Here is a 22,677-nt window from a genome sequence, read left to right as displayed (position 1 = left end):
TCTGACATGTTTTGGGTTTACTGAAAATGCACAAAGGATTATAGAGGTTATTCAGAAAATGTACAACTACAGTATATGTGAATGTGCCACCTGTTGGTTTTTCAAGATGGATGAAAACAGGAAATTAGAAAGCAGAAAAGCAGAAGGAATAGGTCATAAAGTATATTGGTTATTAATAGTTCCTTCATTTATATCAGAAGTAATATTATAAATTACTTCATACATGTTTTGTCTTATTCAGCTTACTTTGTTGTTTTGACAGCATGAATACTATTTCACCACCTCTCTAAGCCCATGTGGTTGGAGGGAAAATGTAATATGATAGGCCTTCTGACAGACTATATATATTTACCACGAGTCTCAACCTAAGACGGGCGTTAGAGAACAACTGTTCTGCTGCTGGCATTTCCTGGAAGCCTTCTTCCACAATGTTACACAATGTTTGTGTTGTTTATGACAGGCTTCAGCTAAAACATAAAAAGCACTTGGAAATCTGAGAATTGAGGTGGGTACTCTTCCATGGTTATTGCGACACAGGGAGAAGAGAATGTACAGAACATTATGTACAGCACAGGTCGCTCCTAAACACTTCATCAGTCACGGCTCCAAATCTGCCCCATGCAGCCCACACCCCACACACACAGACACATGCTGGGCTTAACATGTCAGGAATCCTGACCTTTTGGAAGGGAGGGGAGCCTGGGGGTAAGTGGGTCTGGGACACACCTAAGCATGTTTAGCTGCACTGTTTATCCCTGTGCTTTGTTAGTAGACACAGAGTACACCTGTAAACTAACGGACTGAGCTTTGTTACGTAACATTGACAAACAATGCTGAAATTGGACGCACCCCCAGGTCAGGAGATCGTACCGTTGATAGCTCAGACGGTCAGAGGTTAGGTATTTGGGCAGATGTCAATTGAGGTTAGGTTTTCATCAGATACAAATTATGAGGTCAATGGCCTAGCTGGCTGACTCAGACAGGCCAGTATCAAAGCAGTGAGATCAGAGCTGGGTTAGGTTAGTTCAAAAGGAACGCCCAGAAGAGAAGAGCTGGCTGACTGACTAGCTGACTGATTCAGCCAGTTAGACCAGTCTGCTGCCTATAGGCATACTGGGTGTCATAGGGTTGCACAAATATTGAACTTAGCTATCTCTCTAGGTTTCACTGTCTGTCTTTTTATCTTCCTCTCTGTACTCTCTGTTTCTCTCTCTATCCCTCTCCCTCTCTGACTCTCTATTTCTTTCTCCTCTCTCTCATCACCTCAAGCCACTGCAAACAGTATGCGTGTGTGTCACTCCTGTGTATACAATGTATACTGAGCAAAAATATAAACGCAACGTACAACGTATTTAAAATGTATTATATTACATTATATTACAGTCCAAAGAAGGCCCTAATCTATGGATTTCACATGACTGGGCATGACTGGGCAGGGGTGCAGCCACTGAGGAACCAGGCCCAGCCAATCAGAATTCGTTTTTCTCCACAAAAGGGCTTTATCACAGACAGAAATACTCCCCCAGAACTTTAGACATCTGTGGCAATGTGTTGTGTGATATAATTGCACATTTTAAAGTGGCATTTTATTGTCCCTAGCACAAGGTGCACCTGTGTAATGATCATGCTGTTTAATCATCTTCTTGATATGCCACTCCTGTCAGGTGGATGGATTATCTTCACAAAGGAGAAATGCTCACTAACAGGGATGTTAACATAATTTGTGCACATTTATTTGAGAGAAATAAGCTTTTTATGTGTATGGAAAATTTCCGGGTTTTAATTTCAGCTCATGAAACATGGGACCAACAGTACATGTTGCATTTATATTTTCGTTCAGTGTAGTTGCGTGCGGAGGCAGAGGGCCAACCTGTCATTACAAGTAATGGGGCTGAAGTAAAGAAGCCACAATGTCTCTCCAATCCCCAGCCTGCAATGGCTACATGCTAACTCCAGGTAATCTCTCCATGCCTCTAGCCTCTCTCCTTACACTATACAGTGTAGTGTGCGTCAGTGATGAAGTGAGCCTGAATGACAGAAGGATTTAAGTTATTGTTGATGGCATTGTCAGGGAGGTCAAGAGCACAAATGCATATAGACTATTTCTCTCTCTATTTACATGTTAGTCATTTAGCAGATGCTCTTATCCAGAGTGACTTACAGTAGTGAGTGCATAAATGTTTCATACTTTTTCATGCTGGTCCCCATGGGAATCAAACCCACAACCCTGGCATTGCAAGAGCCATCCATGCTCTACCAACTCAGCTACACTCTCCTCTCTCTCATTCACTCTCTGAGACACACACACACACACACACACACACACACACACACACACACACACACACACGCACGCACGCACACACACACACACACACACACACAGGGTAGAATTACACTCCAATCTGGCGCTAACGTTGGTAGTAATTAACCACATTCTGAGTCTCCTCTGACACCACTGATCCTGTTTTTCTTACCCCCGCCCCCCCCCCCCCCCATCCCATGTGGTACGTCAGTGAAGCACGCACACATTAAATATGCAGTCGATGAATCATCCATGTGTTGAGCTGTGATATAAAGAGCATTCTCAGTGTATGCTGGGCTAGTTGGTCCCTGCATTAAAAACCAGCCTGAAATTTACAGAATGGCAGATCACTGACATGGACATGGAGAGAGGAAGGGAAGGATATGACAAACTAATATCAAGATAAAAGACACACACAAGCTGCTTGTGACGCTCCCCCCCCCCCCCCCCCCCCCCTCTCCCTCTCCCTCTCAATTCAATTCACTTTATTGGCATGACGTAACAATGTACATATTGCACATACATATACATATTGCATCGTATTGCATTGGAGATTTACTATATTACCATAATTAATAATAATCAATATTGTCAACAGGGACAATAGTAACAACAATAATCAAGGGTCACAATAACCATACATTGAACAGTAACAATAAGCATAGAGGACATGTGCAGGTTGATTGGTCTGTCAGACACTGTCCCTCATCTTATGTTAGGCAGCAATGTAGTGCGCTGCCAACCCACATCTCTCTGCATCCTCCCCCAACAGGACGGGTAGCCTACTCTCATCAGAGAGGTCTTTTGATCAGTAATCATGGTCAAATAGCTAGCCACGGTGTACTGTCGATTTAGGGCCAGAAGGCACTGCATTTTGCTTTGTGCTTGTGCTTGTGTTTCCCAATAAGTAATGTAGTTTTGTTTTGACTGTGTTTTAATTTGGTTTGATCTGACGGCACAATTACCTCTCTGTAGCCTGTGGGACAGTGAGTGACAATGTCAGCCTTACACCATGTTTCCTGCAGAATGAGGACGTCAACATCTTTAAGATTTTTGTTGAACTTCCGTGCCAAACTCTTTAGTCCAAAGGTTAATGAGTTTAGGCCCTGAATGTTCCACATGCTAGCATGTTAATAACATGTTCATTTCACATGCTAATTTCATGTTGCAAAAAGAAAGAATAGCACAGTCAAAAATATAGTAACTACTGAGCTGTTCAGAGTGAGATAAACAGGATAACAGCAAACATTTGTTCTGTTGTATATATATATATATATATATATATATATATATATATATATATATATATATATATATATATATATATATATCAATTCAATGTAAGGGGCTTTATTGGCATGGGAAACTTTACATTGCCAAAGCCAGTGAAATAGATCATAAACAAAGGTGCAATAAACAAAACAAAAACATTACACTCACAAGTGTTCCAAAAGAATAAAGACATTTCAAATGTGTCTCTCTCTGCCACTGCCACTGCCACTCATGGGAATCACATACGCAGCACACGTACACACTGAATCAGTAATCAGGCAAGGGAATCATCACTATGTGGTTTTACTGAGAGTGTAAACAATGAGAATGTTTGATGATGTTTCCTGTTATGAGTTAAGGTCTATCAGTGTGTTGATCCTCTACAGACAATGCTTTGATAATGTGTGATATGAGGCCAGCTTTCAGGACAGCTTCCTTATATAATGACCTCTGTACCTTATCAGGTGGTAGTATGTTCTGCTCTGCTTCACACACACACACACACACACACACACACACACACACACACACACACACACACACACACACACACACACACACACACACACACACACACACACACACACACACACACACACACACACACACACACACACACACACACACACACACACACACACACACACACACCTGCCTCTGCTCTACACTAATTGACGTTTGTCTCATGAGGATGGATCTGTGACAGAGAGAGACTTGATAACTGAGTGGCTGTAAATGATACCTGTGTGCGTGTGTGTGTGTGTGTGTGTGTGTGTGTGTGTGTGTGTGTGTGTGTGTGTGTGTGCGCGCGTGTGTGTTCTCGCGTGTGTGTGCATGTACGTGTGTGTGTGCGTGTTTGTGTGACTGCTGCAGTGAGATGATGTCATGGCTGTAGTGGCACACTTGCACAGAGTCGTTGAGTTTTCCAGTAACTCCCATTCATTTCCTTTGATGAACATCCTTCATGCAAGTTACAGTGCAGCCTACTGATTGTGGTAGCGTTGCGCACAACGTACAAACATGGACATGTGTAATGTATATGTGCAAAGCATGCATAACTGTTCTTGTCCACCCTCCTTCCCTTCCTCTCTCTCTCTCTTTCTCTCACCCTCTGGTTTTCTGTTGTGTGGAGCTGTGACTGAACACCTGACTCACAGGTGATGATAAGGGTGTTAAGAGGAGAAATAGAGAGCGTTGGAGAGAGAGTGAAAGAGCAAGAGATAGAGAGAGGTACATTACCCCATGCAAAGATTGACCTGAACACAACACCACCCATTGGTCTGTCACATCAAAATACCAACAACAACAGCGACACTAACACAGAGCTCAAACTCACCAGAGAGGGACCTGTTGGCAGGTCATGTATCACCATGGCCCACTCCTCTCTTTTGGCTTCTCTTTTTTTGTATCCTTTGTTGTTGGTTTGGTTCATGATGGTGATACTATGCATTGCACCCCTTTAATGGTAAGACAAGAGAGACTGAAGGTGTAGGTGAATAAGTTGACACTTCTTTTTAGCAGAGCTTCTCTCTCTCTCTCTCTCTCTCTCTCTCTCTCTCTCTCTCTCTCTCCCCCCTACTCTCTCCTACTCTCTCCTACTCTCTCCTACTCTCTCTCTCGAAATCTTTAGAAAGAAAGGAGGGTAAAAAAGAGAAAATGTATATATGAAAACACCAGCAGGGAGGTGTGGCGTGAGGGACAAAGTGGTGGTGGAAGAGGAGAAAAACAGCAGTGGAAGCAGAAGAGAGGCTGCTGAATGTTCTCCCCCACTGTGTGTTCAGTCTGCAAGGATGTATAGGTCATTCATACAGCTTGCTGTTATCCTGTCATTTTCTCTCTCTCCTTCTCAAGTCAAATCAAATTGTATTTGCCACATGGTTAGCAGATGTTAATGTGAGTGAGGCAAAATGCTTGTGCTTCTAGTTCCGACAGTGCAGTAATATCTAACAAGTAATCTAACAATTCCCCAACAACTACCTAATACACACAAATCTAAAGAGGTGAATGAGAATATGTACATAAGTATATGGATGAGCGATGGCCGAGCGGCATAGACAAGGTGCAGTAGATGGTATAAAACACAGTATATACATGTGATATGAGTAATGTAAGATATGTAAACATTTTTAAAGTGGCATTATTTAGAGTGCATTGTATAAAGTGACTAGTGATCCATTTTTGAAAGTGTCCAGTGATGGGGTCTCAATGTAGGAAGAAGCCTCTCTGAGTTAGTGATTGCTGTTTAGCAATTAGTGGATAGGGGGCTGCTCCCTCTGTTGTTTCTTGAAGTCCACGATCATCTCCTTTGTTTTGTTGACGTTGAGTGAGAGGTTCTTTTCCTGACACCACACTCCAAGTGCCCTCACCTCCTCCCTGTAGGCTGCCTTGTCGTTGTTGGTTATCAAGCCCACTACTGTTGTGTCATCTGCAAACTTGATGATTGAGTTAGAGGCGTACATGGCCACGCAGTCGTGGGGGAACAGGGAGTACAGGAGGTGGCTGAGCATGCACCCTTGTGGGGCCCCAGTGTTGAGGGCCAGTGAAGTGGAGATGTTGTTTCCTACCTTCACCACCTGGAAGCGGTCCGTCAGAAAGTCTAGGACCCAATTGCAGAAGGCGGGGTTGAGACCCAGGGCCTCCAGCTTGATGATATGCTTGGAAGGTACTATGGTGTTGAATGCTGAGCTGTAGTCAATGAACAGCATTCTTACATAGGTATTATTTTTGTCCAGATGGGATAGGGCAGTGTGCAGTGTGATGGCGATTGTGTCGTCTGTGGACCTGTTGGGGCGGTATGCAAACTGAAGTGGGTCTAGGTTGGCCATTAAAGGTGGAGATGATATGATGCTTGACAAGTCTCTCGAAGCACTTCATGATGACAGAAGTGAGTACTACAGGGTGGTAGTCATTTAGTTCAGTTATCTTTGCCTTCTTGGGTACAGGAACAATGGTAGCCATCTTGAAGCATGTGGGGACAGCAGACTGGGATAGGGAGCGATTGAATATGTCCATAAACACACCAGCCAGCTGGTCTGCGCATGCTCTGAGGACGCGGCTAAGGATGCCGTCTGGGCCAGCAACCTTGCGAGGGTTACACTTTTAAATGTTTTACTCACGTTAGCCACGGAGAAGGAGAGGGGAGAAGAGGGAGGGGGGGCGCAGTCCTTGTTAGTGGGCCACGACGGTGGCACTGTATTATCCTCAAAGCTGACAAAGAAGGTGTTTAGTTTGTCTGGAAGTGTGACGTCGGTGTCTGTGACATGGCTGGATTTCTTTTTGTAGTTTGTGATTTCCTGTAGACCCTGCCACATACGTCTCGTGTCTGAGCCGTTGAATTGCGACTCCACCTTGTCCCTGTACTGGCTTGTTTGATTGCCTTGCGGAAGGAATAGCTACACTGTTTATATTCAGACATATTCCCAGACCTCTTTCCATGGTTAAATGCGGTGGATCGCTTTCAGTTTTGCGTGAATGCCGCCATCCATCCACGGTTTCTGGTTAGGATAGGTTTTAATAGTCACAGTGGGTACAACATCTCCAATGCACTTTTTTATAAACTCACTCACCGAGCCAGTGTATAGGTCGATGTAGTTCTCTGAGGCTGACCGGAACATATTCCAGTCCACGTGATCAAAACAATCTTGAAGTGTGGCTTTCAATTGGTCGAACAAGCGTTGAATGGTTCTCGTCACTGGTACATCCTGTTTGAGTTTTTGCCTATAAGATGGAAGGAGCAAGATGGTGTCGTAGTCGGATTTACTGAAGGGAGGGCGGGGGAGGGCTTTGTATGTGTCGCAGAAGTTAGAGTAGCAGTGGTCGAGGGTATTGCGCATGCGCGTAGCGCAATCAATTTACTGGAAGAATTTAGGTAGACTTGTTCTCAAATTTGCTTTGTTAAAATCCCTGGCTACAATAAATGCAGCCTCAGGATGTATGGTTTCCAGTTTGCATATAGTCCAGTGAAGTTCCTTGATGGCCATCTTGGTGTCTGCTTGAGGGGAAATGTACACAGCTGTGACTATAACTGACGAGAATTCTCTTGGTAGGTAAAATGCTGACACTTGATTGTAAGGAATTCTAGATTGGGTGAGCAGAAAGACTTGAGTTCCTGTATATTGTTATGATTACATCATTAGTCTTTAATCATAAAGCATACACCCCCACCCTTCCTTTTCCCAGAGAGGTGTTAATCTCATGGAGAAGCCCAATGGCTGAACGGATTCCGACAACATATCCCGAGAAAGCCATGTTTCCGAGAAACAGAGTATGTTACAATCTCTGATGTCTCTCTGGAAGGCAACCCTTGCTCGATATTCATCTAACTTGTTGTCAAGAGACTGGACATTGGCTAGTATACTCGGGAGCTGTGTGCGATGTGCACGTCTACGGAGCCTGACCAGGTGGCTGCTTCGTCTGCCACTTCTGCGGCGTCGTTGTTTTGTATCGCCTACTGGAATCAGATCCATTGTCCTGGATGGTGGTCCGAACAGAGGATCCGCTTCGGGAAAGTCGTATTCCCGCTCGTAATGTTGGTAAGTTGACGCTGCTCTTATATCCAATAGTTCTTCCCGGCTGTATGTAATAAGACTTAAGATTTCCTGGGGTAACAATGTAAGAAATAATACATAAAAAACGAAATACTGCCTAGTTTCCTAAGAACCCGAAGCGAGGCAACCATCTCTGTCGGCGCCATACTGTTGTCGTGTCTTTGGCTATGCCGGATTAATTGCTATGACATGCTATTATATAAAATACTTTCTCCATAATTAATATCACCTGATTGAGCTAATCGGGTACATGTAATTAACCTGTCTAGGATCAGCGTGGCGCTAGCGGCCCCCCCCCCCCCCCCCCCACTGAAAAACCAGTGCCGTGAAATTCAAAAAAAATATTTTTTTAAAATATTTAACTTTCACACATTAAAGTCCAATACAGCTAATGAAAGACACAGATCTTATGAATCCAGTCAACATTTCCGATTTTTAAAATGTTTTACAGGGAAGACACAATATGTAAAGATGTACATCTATTACCTAAAAACACATTAGCATAATCCACCATCTTTTATTTGTCCACCAACACCAGTAGCCATCACCAATTCGGCTAAACTAAGATATTTATAGCCCCTAACCAACAAAAAAACTCATTAGATGACAGTCTGATAACATATTTATGGTATGGGATAGGTTTTGTTAGAAAAAAGTGCATATTTCAGGTATATGGCATAGTTTACAATTGCACCCACCATCACAAATGGACTAGAATAATTACAATGAGCAACGTGTTTACCTAACTACTAATCATCAAACATTTCGTAAAAATACACAGCATACACGAATCGAAAGACACAGATCCTGTGAATACAGACAATATTTCAGATTTTCTAAGTGTCTTACAGCGAAAACACAATAAATCGTTATATTAGCTTAGCACATAGCAATTAGCAGCCCAGCATTGATTCTAGCCAAAGTGAGCGATAAAAGTCAACATCGCCAAAAGATATTAATTTTTTCACTAACCTTCTCAGAATTCTTCCGATGACACTCCTGTAACATCACATTACAACATGCATATACAGTTTGATCGAAAATGTTTATATTTAGCCACCAAAATCATGGTTAGACAATGTGAAATGTAGACAAGCTGGTAAAGAAAACGTCCTTGCGCCACTTAGACAGTGATCTACTCTTATACATAAATACTCATAAACGTGACTAAAAAATATAGGGTGGACAGGGATTGATAGACAATTTAATTCTTAATACAATTGCGTTATTACATTTTTTAATTTATCCTTACTTTTCAATACAGTTTGCGCCAAGCGAAGCTACGTCAAAAAACATGGCGTCCTAAGCCACTAAAATGTTTCGACAGAAACACGATTTATCATAATAAAAATGTCCTACCTTGAGCTGTTCTTCCATCAGTATCTTGGGCAAAGGATCCTTTCTTGGGAGAAATCGTCTTTTGGTGGAAAGCTGTCCTCTTGCCATGTGGAAATGTCAACTACGTTCGGGATGAACTGAAAAGCGTTTCCAACTTTTCACATCGTTGCAAAAATAAATGTCCCAAAATCGCACTAAACGGATATAAATTGCTATAAAACGCTTTAAATTAACTACTTTGTGATGTTTGTAACTCCTATAACGAGTGAAAAGATGACCGGAGAAATATAACAGGCTAAACTAATGCTTGGAACAGGAGAGGGTCGGTGTCTTCCACGCGCGTTACGCAGCAAGAAAAGACTTGCTAGCTAAAGGTTTTTTTCATTTGTAGGGCCTGTGAACGAGCAATCGAGCCCGTTGGAATCGTCATCACGTAAAGGCATCCAGGGGAAGACGTAAGAAGTGTCCGTATAGTCATAGCAACGACAGAGCCCTTTTAAATGACTTCAGAAAAGTGGCCAACGTTTCTCAAATCTGACTCCATGTCAGGGAAATTGCTGTAGAATGGGCTCTGTTCCACTTAGAGACAAAATTTCAACTCCTATAGAAACTATAGACTGTTTTCTATCCAATAATAATAATAATATGCATATTGTACGATCAAGGATTTTGTGGGAAGCCGTTTAAAAAATTAGCCACATTAGCATAAATAGTCTAAACAGCGCCCCCATCCCCAACAGGTTAACTAGAGAGTCGGGCACCACAAAATAATATTTATAGAGCCGTTGTCTTCCGAATAAACTCTTAAAGATTTAGCAATATTTTACATCAATAGCAGTCAACATCGTCATCTTTCTTCAGTCTCATATTCTGAAAGTTGTAAATTCCTGGTTATCTGCAAGAATCCTGGCTAACAAGTTGAATCAGCAATACAAAATTGGGTTTAATTATTTATTTACTAAATACCTAACTAATCACACATACACAATTAAATTATAACTTGATTACAAATTGCCGTCATAAAGGAAAACATCCCTAGCGGGCGGAACAGATATGACAGCTTGTTATACAAAGGAAAGGGGCTGGCTTTTAGTGAAAGAGTGGGAGACTGGAACAGAGGCGAAGCTGTGCTATCGTAAATACAGTTTTTATGCATTCTAAATTACCGCCCATTTGGAAAAGGAAAATGCAATAAATATTTACTCTGAGCTGCGCTTCAGTAGGTTGGTGGTAGATGGAAGACCGTGTTGCCAAACCGAGTCCTCTGTCCTTTGAAGAATGTCTCTGGTGGTCACTGGATACGTTGTAGTAACGTCGTTGTGTAGTAGACGGGATACTCTGACTGTCCTTCCTAACCTGCGTTTGTAGCAGCTGTTGCTAACTCAACGGCTAGGAGGTATCACTTCAGTAGTGAATACGAGTTCAAAGTTCATACCATTCACAACCAAAGTTCATGCTGATGTTGGCTTAGTTCTGTAGTTACTATCTGAACCATTCTGCCATGGGATCGTCACCCTCATATCCTCGGAACAGGAAGTTATATTTTTGTCAATGGCTTTACATAGTGGAGGGAGAGGGGTGTGTCTGAAAAGTTTATTACCCATGTCTCTTCACAGGTTGAGCAGAGGCCCAAACTTATGAAAACCCAAATCTCTCATTTGGAAGCTAAAATTACATTTCATCTCTTCACAAATAATTTCATATTCAAGCATTTGAATTAAACAACAATTCCATGTGAATCTGATACCTCTGATGTTTAGACTTTCCACAGTAGAGTTTATGTCATCCTATCATTGATGAGAATGTCTCAGATGACAACCGAACTGACATAATATACCTTATTAAGTACCACCGCATATGTTCAGTTGGTCGGATTACCAGAATATAGTTCATTTCCCCCCAACTTCTGATGTTCCCAGAATCTCTATGTAATTTTTTTCACTAACCTTCTCAAACTTCTTCAGATGACAGTCCTATAACATCATATTACACAATACATATAGAGTTTGTTCGAAAATGTGCATATTTAGCGGCACAAATCGTGGTTATACAATGAGAAAAGTAGCCAAGCTGCCAACAATATGTCGGGAGAAATCTTGGGAGAGGCACCTAATCTAATCAGTAACTAATCCTAAACTTGACAAAAAAATACAGGTTGGACAGCAAATGAAAGATACATTAGTTCTTAATGCAATCGCTGTGTTAGATTTTTAAAATGAACGTTACTATGACATACAGCGTGTGTTAACCTGTCTAGGATGAGGGTGCCGCTAGCGGCACTCCCCCCCCACCCCCACTGAAAAGGCAGAGCCGCGAAATTCAAAAAAAATATTTTTTTTAAATATTTAACTTTCACACATTAAAGTCCAATACAGCTAATGAAAGACACAGATCTTGTGAATCCAGCCAACATGTCCGATTTTTAAAATGTTTTACAGGGAAGACACAATATGTAAAGATGTAAATCTATTAGCTAAAAACACATTAGCATAATCCACCATCTTTTATTTGTCCATCAACAACAGTAGCTATCACTAATTCGGCTAAACTAAGATATTTATAGCCCCTAACCAAGAAAAAAACTCATCAGATGACAGTCTGATAACATATTTATGGTATGGGATAGGTTTTGTTAGAAAAATGTGCATATTTCAGGTAGATGGCATAGGTTACAATTGCACCCACTGTCACAAATGGACTAGAATAAATACATAGAGCAACGTGTTTACCTACTTACTAATCATCAAACATTTCGTAAAAATACACAGCATACACTAATCGAAAGACACAGATCCTGTGAATACAGACAATATTTCAGATTTTCTAAGTGTCTTACAGCGAAAACACAATAAATCGTTATATTAGCATAGCACATGTGCAAACATTACCCCAGCATTAATTCTAGCCAAAGTGAGCGATAACGTAAACATCGCCAAAATATATTATTTTTTCACTAACCTTCTCAGAATTCTTCAGATGACACCCCTGTAACATCACATTACAACATGCATATACAGTTTGTTCGAAAATGTGCATATTTAGCCACCAAAATCATGGTTACACAATGACAAAAGTAGCCCAGCTGGTGAGAAAATGTTGGTGCGCCATATTAGACAGTGATCTACTCTTATACATAAATACTCATAAACGTGACTAAAAAATATAGGGTGGACAGCGATTGATAGACAATTTAATTCTTAATACAATCGCGGGTTTACATTTTTTAAATTATCCTTACTTTTCAATACAGTTTGCGCCAAGCGAAGCTACGTCAAAAAACATGGCGTCCTAAGCCACTAACATTTTTCGACAGAAACACGATTTATCATAATAAAAATGTCTTACTTTGAGCTGTTCTTCCATCAGTATCTTGGGCAAAGGATCCTTTCTTGGGTCTAATCGTCTTTTGGTGGAAAGCTGTCCTCTTGCCATGTGGAAATGCCAACTGCGTTCGGGATGAACTGGAAGCGTGCCCAGCGATTCACAGCGTTTCAGAAATAAATGTCCCAAAATCGCACTAAACGGATATAAATTGCTATAAAACGCTTTAAATTAACTACCTTATGATGTTTTTAACTCCTATAACGAGTCTTAACATGACCGGAGAAAGATTACTCCCAACACTAATGCTTGGAACAGGTGCGGGTCGGTGTCCTCCACGCGCATGACGCACCAAGAAAAGAGTTGCTAGCTACAGGGTTTTTTAATTTATAGTGCCTGTGAACGCGCAATCGACCCCATTCAAATCGTCATCACGTAAAGGCATCCAGGGGAAGACGTAAGCAGTGTCCGTATACTCATAGCAATAACAGTGGCCTTTTAACTGACTCCAGATCAGGGGCCAACATTTCTGAAATCTGACTCCATGTCAGGGAAATTGCTGTAGAATGGGTTCTGTTCCACTTAGAGACAACATTTCAACTCCTATAGAAACTATAGACTGTTTTCTATCCAATAATAATAATAATATGCATATTGTACGATCAAGAATTTTGTGGGAAGCCGTTTCAAAAATTACACGATTAGCATAAATAGTGACAACAGCGCCCCCAGCCTCAACAGGTTAAAGCGAGACCGCACCGAGATTAATGGCGGAATATGAGTTTAACATTTTTCAACAGAACAACGAATTAACATCATAAATAGTTCTTACTATTTGATGAGCTTCCATCAGAATCTTGGGCAAGTTGTCCTTTTTCCAAAAGAATCGTTGCTCGTTGTAGATTGTCGTCTTCAATGTTCGAATTAGCAGTAAACATTAGCCATGTGGCAAAGACGTGCCCAACTCACTAAAACTCAGCACTAATAAATATCCAAAAATCGCAATATACTGATATAAACTGATATAACTCGGTTTAAAATAACAACATTATGATGTCTTTAACACCTATATCGAATAAAAACAGAGCCGGATATATCTAAGAGCTTTCTAGAACGACATCCAGAAGTCCTTTTTGCGTCATGGCGAAGAGAACAAAGGACGGACCCCACGTTGCCAGCCCATTTATAAGCTCTCAGATCTGCCTAGCAACACCATTTCAATTCTCACTATTCGCTGACATCCAGGGGAAGGCGTATGCAGTGCATCTCAACCAATAGAAGACAGGCAAATTAATAAACGGATCTCAGAACAGCCTGCAGATTTCAGCATTCTCACATCCTCATAGGAAAATTGCTCTAACTCCAGTTCTGTTTTACTCACAGATATAATTCAAACGGTTTTAGAAACTAGAGAGTGTTTTCTATCCAATAGTAATAATAATATGCATATTGTACGAGCAAGAATTGAGTACGAGGGAGTTTAATTTGGGAACGAAATTATTACAAAGTGCCAACAGCACCCCCTATTGAGAAAAGGTTAACCAATGGGTTTTCTTATGTCACATCAGTATAGTAGAGAGAGGGAAAAAGGGGGAAAGAGGTATTTATGACTGTCATAAACCTACCCCCAGGCCAACATCATGACACTGTTCTTCTCTCTCTCTGTCTGTTCCCTCTCCATCTCTCACAACTCTTCTTCATCTTTTTGTCTCCCTCTCTCCTCTCGCTGTCATTCTCGCTCTTCTCCCAAACCAGCCTAGTCACATAGACAGACATACAGACAGACTGACAGAGAGAGAGGCTGATGCTGTTTGAGGGAGAGGAAGTGGAATAATCTGACTGGAAATTGAGAAGGTGTCGTTCTCTCATCACTCTCTCTCCTCCTTTATCACGCCAGCAGTGGTACCCATATCCCTCTTTCTCTCATTTTCTCATGTGTGCACAGTACACAATCACACACTCACACATACCAGCTTGTGTTATTCCCCATGTGAGGTGGGATCATGCTCAGTCTGTGAATCACGTCGCTCTAGAATCCTTCTAACCTATTTCCTCCCAAGCCCTACCATCTCCCCATTCCCCGCCTACATCCCCCGTTGCTTTCTGCACAGTCTACATCCCCCGCTGCTTTCTGCACAGCCTACATCCCCCGCTGCTTTACAGCCTACATACCCCGCTGCTTTCTGCACAGTCTACATACCCCGCTGCTTTCTGCACAGCCTACATCCCCCGCTGCTTTCTGCACAGTCTACATCCCCCGCTGCTTTCTGCACAGTCTACATCCCCCGCTGCTTTCTGCACAGCCTACATCCCCCGCTGCTTTCTGCACAGTCTACATACCCCGCTGCTTTCTGCACAGCCTACATCCCCCGCTGCTTTCTGCACAGTCTACATCCCCCGCTGCTTTCTGCACAGTCTACATCCCCCGCTGCTTTCTGCACAGTCTACATCCCCCGCTACTTTCTGCACAGCCTACATCCCCCGCTGCTTTCTGCACAGTCTACACCCCCCGCTGCTTTCTGCACAGTCTACATCCCCCGCTGCTTTCTGCACAGTCTACATCCCCCGCTGCTTTCTGCACAGTCTACATCCCCCGCTGCTTCCTGCACAGTCTACATCCCCCGCTGCTTTCTGCACAGTCTACATCCCCCGCTGCTTTCTGCACAGCCTACATCCCCCGCTGCTTTCTGCACAGTCTACATCCCCCGCTGCTTCCTGCACAGTCTACATCCCCCGCTGCTTTCTGCACAGTCTACATCCCCCGCTGCTTTCTGCACAGTCTACATCCCCCGCTGCTTTCTGCACAGTCTACATCCCCCGCTGCTTTCTGCACAGTCTACATCCCCCGCTGCTTTCTGCACAGTCTACATCCCCCGCTGCTTTCTGCACAGTCTACATCCCCCGCTGCTTTCTGCACAGTCTACATCCCCCGCTGCTTTCTGCACAGTCTACATCCCCCGCTGCTTTCTGCACAGCCTACATCCCCCGCTGCTTTCCGCACAGTCTACATCCCCCGCTGCTTTCTGCACAGTCTACATCCCCCGCTGCTTTCTGCACAGCCTACATCCCCCGCTGCTTTCTGCACAGTCTACATCCCCCGCTGCTTTCTGCACAGTCTACATCCCCCGCTGCTTTCTGCACAGTCTACATCCCCCGCTGCTTTCTGCACATCCTACATCCCCCACTGCTTTCTGCACAGCCTACATCCCCCGCTGCTTTCTGCACAGCCTACATCCCCCGCTGCTTTCTGCATAGTCTACATCCCCCGCTGCTTTCTGCACAGTCTACATCCCCCGCTGCTTTCTGCATAGTCTACATCCCCCGCTGCTTTCTGCACAGCCTACATCCCCCACTGCTTTCTGCACAGCCTACATCCCCCGCTGCTTTCTGCACAGCCTACATCCCCCGCTGCTTTCTGCATAGTCTACATCCCCCACTGCTTTCTGCACAGCCTACATCCCCTGCAGCATGGATGAGTATATGTAGCACTGGAATATGTGCATGTGTGAGTCTGACCTGCAGGTTGTGTGTGTTAGTGTGGGTGAACTGTAATGTGTATGTCTGTGTGTCAGATCTGTGGTGTGCGAGCATGTATGTGTGTGACCTGCACTCTGTTTGCACACATATGTGTATATTACTGTGAAGCAGCAACTAACCCTACTCTGACCCTGTGTCACACGCCTGTGGAGGATGGGGGAGTAATCAACACAGCTCCACCCCCCACCATTTGTCAGCCTCCATCCACCAAGCAGAGATAGGGTAATTATCTGAGGTGAGTTACTGTGCCCAAGAGACAGAGAGGGGGGGGGGGGGCGGGGGTATAGAGGGGGAGGGATATAGAGGGGGAGGGAGATAGAGAGGCACAAGGAGGATAGGTGAAACAGAAAGAGGATAAACCCGGGAGATAAAGGGACACAAAGAAAGGAGAGAGAGAGATAGAGAGAGAGGGGGAGGAAAGTAGAAGGATTGAGAGGGGTGATGATAACAAGGATACACTGCCCTGCTGCACGCAAGAAAGGACGTGACACACACATACACGCACCATGAGTGGCAAGGTCGTAGCATTCTGCACATCCATATATCTCTCCATTGCTGACCGAATGGAGGGTCAGGACAGGCACGAAGACACAAAGGCACTAAAACATTGCTCTGAGGCCTGTGTGTGTGTGTGTGTGTGTGTGTGTGTGTGTGTGTGTGTGTGTGTGTGTGTGTGTGTGTGTGTGTGTGTGTGTGTGTGTGTGTGTGTGTGTGTGTGTGTGTATGAATTATGACCGGCACTCAGCATTAAAGCCATCAGGAAAAGACATGCAGAGCTCTCTCCTCCTTTCTCTCTCTCCTTTCGCTCTCTCTTTCCTTTCTTTTGCTCTCCTTCTCCTCTCTCTCTCTTCTTTCGTTTTCTCTCCTTCTCCTCTCTCTCTCTCTCCTTTCGCTATCTCTCTCCTTCTCCGCTCTCTCTCTCTTTTCTCTCTCTCTCCTTCCCCTCTCTCTCTCCACTGTTCTCTGTGAGTAAAGGCTGTGGGTGGCGTGGTGAGATGGAGGGTGGCGTGGTGAGATGGAGTGGAGGTCATCTTGTGTAAAGCATCTCCCTGTAGAGGTTCAAGACTGCTGACATTGGGGCCGAGAAATTATCCTGTCATGTCTCTAATGTGTGTGTGTTGCGTCTCATTGCCCTCTCCCCCCTGCCTGCTTACTGTGTGTGTCCACGGCTCCTCCTGGTACAATCTGCTTTGTTCTCTGCTCTCGTCAGTAATGCACTAGATCCCTTGTTGTATAATGGAATCAGGGAAGTCCACACACATGCTTCGTACATCAGTGTGAAATACCGCCATTGGGCTTCAGGAATCTTTGTGGTGTGTGTGTGTGTGTGTGTGTGTGTGTGTGTGTGTGTGTGTGTGTGTGTGTGTGTGTGTGTGTGTGTGTGTGTGTGTGTGTGTGTGTGTGTGTGTGTGTGCGTGCGTGCGTGTGCGTGTGCGTGTGCGTGTGTGCGTGTGTGTGGGGGGATAGTGAAGCCCATCTGTTCGATCAGCTAACACACAGCTCAGACACCCAAACATACCCCACAAGACATGCCACCAGAACAGACTCTGGGAAACACACAGTACTACAGTACATAGAGACATGACTACGTGGAACTCTCTTCCACATCAACTAACTCAAGCGAGCAGCAAAATCTGATTTAAACAGATTTAAACAGATAAATCAACATCTCACGGCTCAACGCTGACTGTGCAGACACACACACGCACACACTCTAACACACACACTCTACACACACACACATCCACATTGTGGATTTGATATTTACAAGCATTTCGCTATGACAAGCATTTCTCTACACCCGCAATAACATTTGCTAAACACGTATATGTGAATAAAATGTGATTTGATTTGATATTTACATTTGCAATAATTGAGTAATAATGTATTGTATGATGTAGGTTGTTGTTGTGTTTTGTTGTGATGTAGTTGTTTTAACTCTGTTTGGACCCCAGGAAGAGTAGCTGCTGCTTTGGAAGCAGCTAATGGGGATCTAATAAATACTAAGTACTAATTAACCATTAATCATTGGGAGATCATGGCAGGATAAGAGAGATATACATATATATATAGAGTAGAGAGAGAGAGAGAGAGAGAGAGAGAGAGAGAGAGAGAGAGAGAGAGAGAGAGAGAGAGAGAGAGAGAGAGAGAGAGAGAGAGAGAGAGAGAGAGAGAGAGAGAGAGAGAGAGAGAGAGAGAGAGAGAGAGAGAGAGAGAGAGAAAGAGGGCATCAACATGGAAGTCACACATACGCCCAGGTAGTGAGCGGGCAAACAGGCCCAACCCCCACTCTTACACTCGCCCAAGCCAACGGCATGTACCAGATGCTCAGCAGGCTCTGCTCACACTTACTGGCCTGAGGCCAAACCATGACCAACAACATTGGACACTTTATGGAACAAAAAGCCTTCACTATATCATCCTGGAATATCCAAGGCCTGAGGTCATCTGCCTTTGGTCTAAAGAGCAAGAACCCGGACTTCACCAAAGAAATCGGTAATGCAGACATTGTCATCCTACAAGAAACATGGTATAGAGGAGAAGGACCCACTGGTTGCACTCTAGGTTACAGAGAGCTGGTAGTCCCATCCACCAAACTACCAGGTGTGAAACAGGGGAGAGTCTCAGGGGGTATGCTAATTTGGTATAGAGCAGACCTGACCCACTCTATTAAATTAGTCAAAACAGGAACATTTTACATTTGGCTATAAATTAGTAAGGAAATGATCTCAACAGAGAAACATGTGCTCATGTTGCTACCTATATCCCCCTGATATAATTCCTATACTTAACGATGACAGCTTCTCCATCCTGGAGGGGGAGATCAACCATTTCCAGCCCCAGGGACATGTACTAGTCTGTGGAGACCTAAATGCCAGAACCGGACTAGAACCTGACACCCTCAGCACACAGGGGGACAAACACCTACCTGGAGGTGACAGCATTCCCTCCCCCATATGCCCCCCTAGACACAACTACAACTACATAACCAACAAAAATGGGTCACAACTCCTGCAGCTCAGTCGCACGCTGGGTATGTACATAGTCAATGGTAGGCTTCGAGGGGACTCTTATGGTAGGTACACCTATAGCTCATCTCTTGTCAGTAGTACTGTAGACTACTTTTTCACTAACCTCAACCCAGAGTCTCTTAGAGCGTTCACTGTCACCCCACTGACACCCCTATCAGATCACAGCAAAATCACAGTCTACTGGAACAGAGCAATACTCAATCATGAGTCATCAAAGCCAAAGGAACTGAATAATATTAAGAAATGCTGTAGATGGAAGGAAAATAGGGTGGAAATCTACCAAAAAACTATTAGGCATCAACAAATTCAATCCCTTTTACACAACTTCCTGGATAAAACGTTCCACTGTAATTGTGAAGGTGTAAACTTGGCAGTAGAAAGCCTAAACAGTATATTTGACCTCTCAACTTCCCTATCAAATATAAAAATGTCAAGCAGACAACCTAAGATAATGAACAACAATGACAAAAGGTTTGATGAAAAATGAAAAAACCTAAGAAAGAAATTGAGAAACCTATCTAATCAAAAACACAGAGACCCAGAAAACCTGTGTCTACACCTTCACTCTGGTGAATCACTAAAACTATACAGAAATACATTATGGAAAAAGAAGGAACAGCACATCAGAAGTCAGATCAATGTAATTGAAAAATCCATAGAATCTAACCACATTTGGGAAAATTGGAAAACACTAAACAAACAACAACACAAAGAGTTATCTATCCAAAACAGAGATGTATGGGTAAACCACTTCTCCAATCTTTTTGTCCCTATAACAAAGAACAAACAGCAAAAACATATACATCATTAAAAACAAACCTTAGAATCAACTATTAAAGACTACCAGAACCAACTGGATTCTCTAATTAAATTAAATGAACTACAGGACAAAATACAAACCCTCCAACCCAAAACGGCCTGTGGTGTTGATGGTATCCAAAATGAAATTATAAAATATACAGACAACAAATTCCAATTGGCTATACTAAAACTCTTTAACATCATCCTCAGCTCTGGCATCTTCCCCAATATTTGGAACCAAGGACTGATCACCCCAAATTTGACCCCAATAATTACCGTGGGATATGCGTCAACAGAAACCTTGGGAAAATCCTCTGCTGTAACAGTCCTGACCTGTTTTATGTTGTTTTTATGTGTTTATGGTCAGGGCATGTGTTTTGGGTGGGCAGTCTATGTTATTTGTTTCTATGTTGGTTTTGGTTTGCCTGGTATGGCTCTTGATTAGAGGCAGGTGGTTTGCGTTTTCCTCTAATCAAGAGTCATATTTAGGTAGGGCATTCTCACTGTTTGTTTGTGGGTGATTGTCTCCTGTGATGTCTTTCGTCGTTGTCGATGTGTTCTTCACTTACGGGACTGTTTGGCTGTTCGTGTGTTTCGATGTAACGTTCCTGTCCGTGAGTTTACGTTTGTGATGTGAGTTTATGTTCAGGTTCCGTTCTACGTCGTTTTGTTATTTTGTATTTTTGAAAGTATTTTGTTTTGTTTCGTGGCTGTCAAATTTATAATAAAGATGGCATATTTCCCTGAACCCGCATTTTGGTTAGAAGATCCTTCTCTCCTCACCTCATCCGAGGATGAGGAAAGCGACAGCCTTAACATCTGCATTATCCTTAACAGCAGACTAGTTCATTTCCTCAGTGAAAACAATGTACTGAGCAAATGTCAAATTGTCTTTTTACCAAATTACCGTACGACAGACCACGTATTCACCCTGCACACCCTAATTGACAAACAAACAAACCAAAACAAAGGCAAAGTCTTCTCATGATTTGTTGATTTCAAAAAAGCTTTTGACTCAGTTTGGCATGAGGGTCTGCTATACAAATTGATGGAAAGTGGTGTTGGGGGAAAAAACATACAACATTATAAAATCCATGTACACAAACAACAAATGTGCAGTTAAAATGGGCAAAAAAACACACAATTCTTTCCACAGGGCCGTGGGGTGAGACAGGGATGCAGCTTAAGCCCCACCTTCTTCAACATATATATCAGCAAATTGGCGAGGGCACTAGAACAGTCTCCAGCACCCGGCCTCACCCTACTAGAATATGAAGTCAAATGTCTACTGTTTGCTGATGATCTGGTGCTTCTGTCCTCAACCAAGAAGGGCCTACAGCAGCACCTAGATCGTCTGCACAGATTCTGTCAGACCTGGACCCTGGCAGTAAGTCTCAGTAAGACAAAAATAATGGTGTTCCAAAAAGGTCATTTTGCCAGGACAACAAATACAAATTCTAAACATCAGCATCACAGGTAACTTCCACAAAGCTGTGAACGATCTGAGAGACAAGGCAAGAAGGGCCTTCTATGCCATCAAATGGAACATAAAATTCAACATATCAATCAGGATCTGGCAAAAAATACTTGAATCAGTTATAGAACCCTTTATGCCCTTTATGGATGTGAGGTCTGGGGTCCGCTCACCAACCAAGATTTCACAAAATGGGACGAACACAAAATTGTGACTCTGCATGCAGAATTCTGCAAAAATATCCTCTGTGTACAACGTAAAATACCAATTAATGCATGCAGAGCAGAATTAGGCCGATACCCGCTAATTATCAAAATCCAGAAAAGAGCCGTTAAATTCTACAACCACCTAAAAGGAAGCGATTCCCAAACCGTCCATAACAAAGCCATCACCTACAGAGAGATGAACCTGGAGAAGAGTCCCCTAAGCAAACTGGTCCTAGGGCTCTGTTCACAAACACAAACACACCCCACAAAGCCCCAGGACAACAGCACAATTAGACCCAACCAAATCACGAGAAAACAAAAAGATAATTACTTGACACATTGGAAAGAATTAACAAAAAAACAGAGCAAACTAGAATGCTATTTGGCCCTAAACAGAGAGTACACAGTGGCAGAATACCTGACCACTGTGACTGACCCAAACTTAAGGAAAGCTTTGACTATGTACAGACTCAGTGAGCATAGCCTTGCTATTGAGAAAGGCCGCCGTAGGCAGACATGGCTCTCAAGAGAAGACAGGCTATGTGCACATTGCCCACAAAATGAGGTGGAAACCGAGCTGCACTTCCTAACCTCCTGCCCAATGTATGACCATATTAGAGACACATATTTCCCTCAGATCACACAGATCCACAAAGAATTCGAAAACAAATCCAATTTTGATAAACTCCCATATCTACTGGGTGAAATTCCACAGTGTGCCATCACAGCAGCAAGATGTGTGACCTGTTGCCACAAGAAAAGGGCAACCAGTGAAAAACAAACACCATTGTAAATACAACCCATATTTATGCTTACTTATTTTAACTTGTGTGCTTTAACCATT

General features: G+C 43.1%; 1 protein-coding gene across 1 annotated transcript; it reads left to right on the top strand.

The window, feature by feature from the left end:
* The first annotated feature begins 662 nt into the window (after positions 1-662).
* On the top strand, positions 663-16,038 carry LOC129825652 (uncharacterized). Its single transcript, XM_055885845.1, has 2 exons — positions 663-705; positions 15,059-16,038. Exons 1-2 carry the CDS (start codon positions 663-665, stop codon positions 16,036-16,038), a joined length of 1,023 nt encoding a protein of 340 aa, XP_055741820.1.
* The last annotated feature ends 6,639 nt before the right edge of the window (positions 16,039-22,677 follow it).

This window comes from Salvelinus fontinalis, chromosome 27, assembly GCF_029448725.1.
Source record: "Salvelinus fontinalis isolate EN_2023a chromosome 27, ASM2944872v1, whole genome shotgun sequence".
Classification (NCBI taxonomy): domain Eukaryota; kingdom Metazoa; phylum Chordata; class Actinopteri; order Salmoniformes; family Salmonidae; genus Salvelinus; species Salvelinus fontinalis.
Note: the sequence above shows the minus strand (reverse complement) of the source record. Positions and strands in the feature narration are given on the sequence as shown.

Bases quoted from the DNA above. Each gene is read 5' to 3' on its own strand.
- LOC129825652 (XM_055885845.1), top strand. From the start codon at position 663: ATGTCAGGAATCCTGACCTTTTGGAAGGGAGGGGAGCCTGGGG. The intron at 706-15,058 runs GTAAGTGGGTCT...CTTTCTGCACAG, and splicing joins GAAGGGAGGGGAGCCTGGGG to TCTACATCCCCCGCTGCTTT.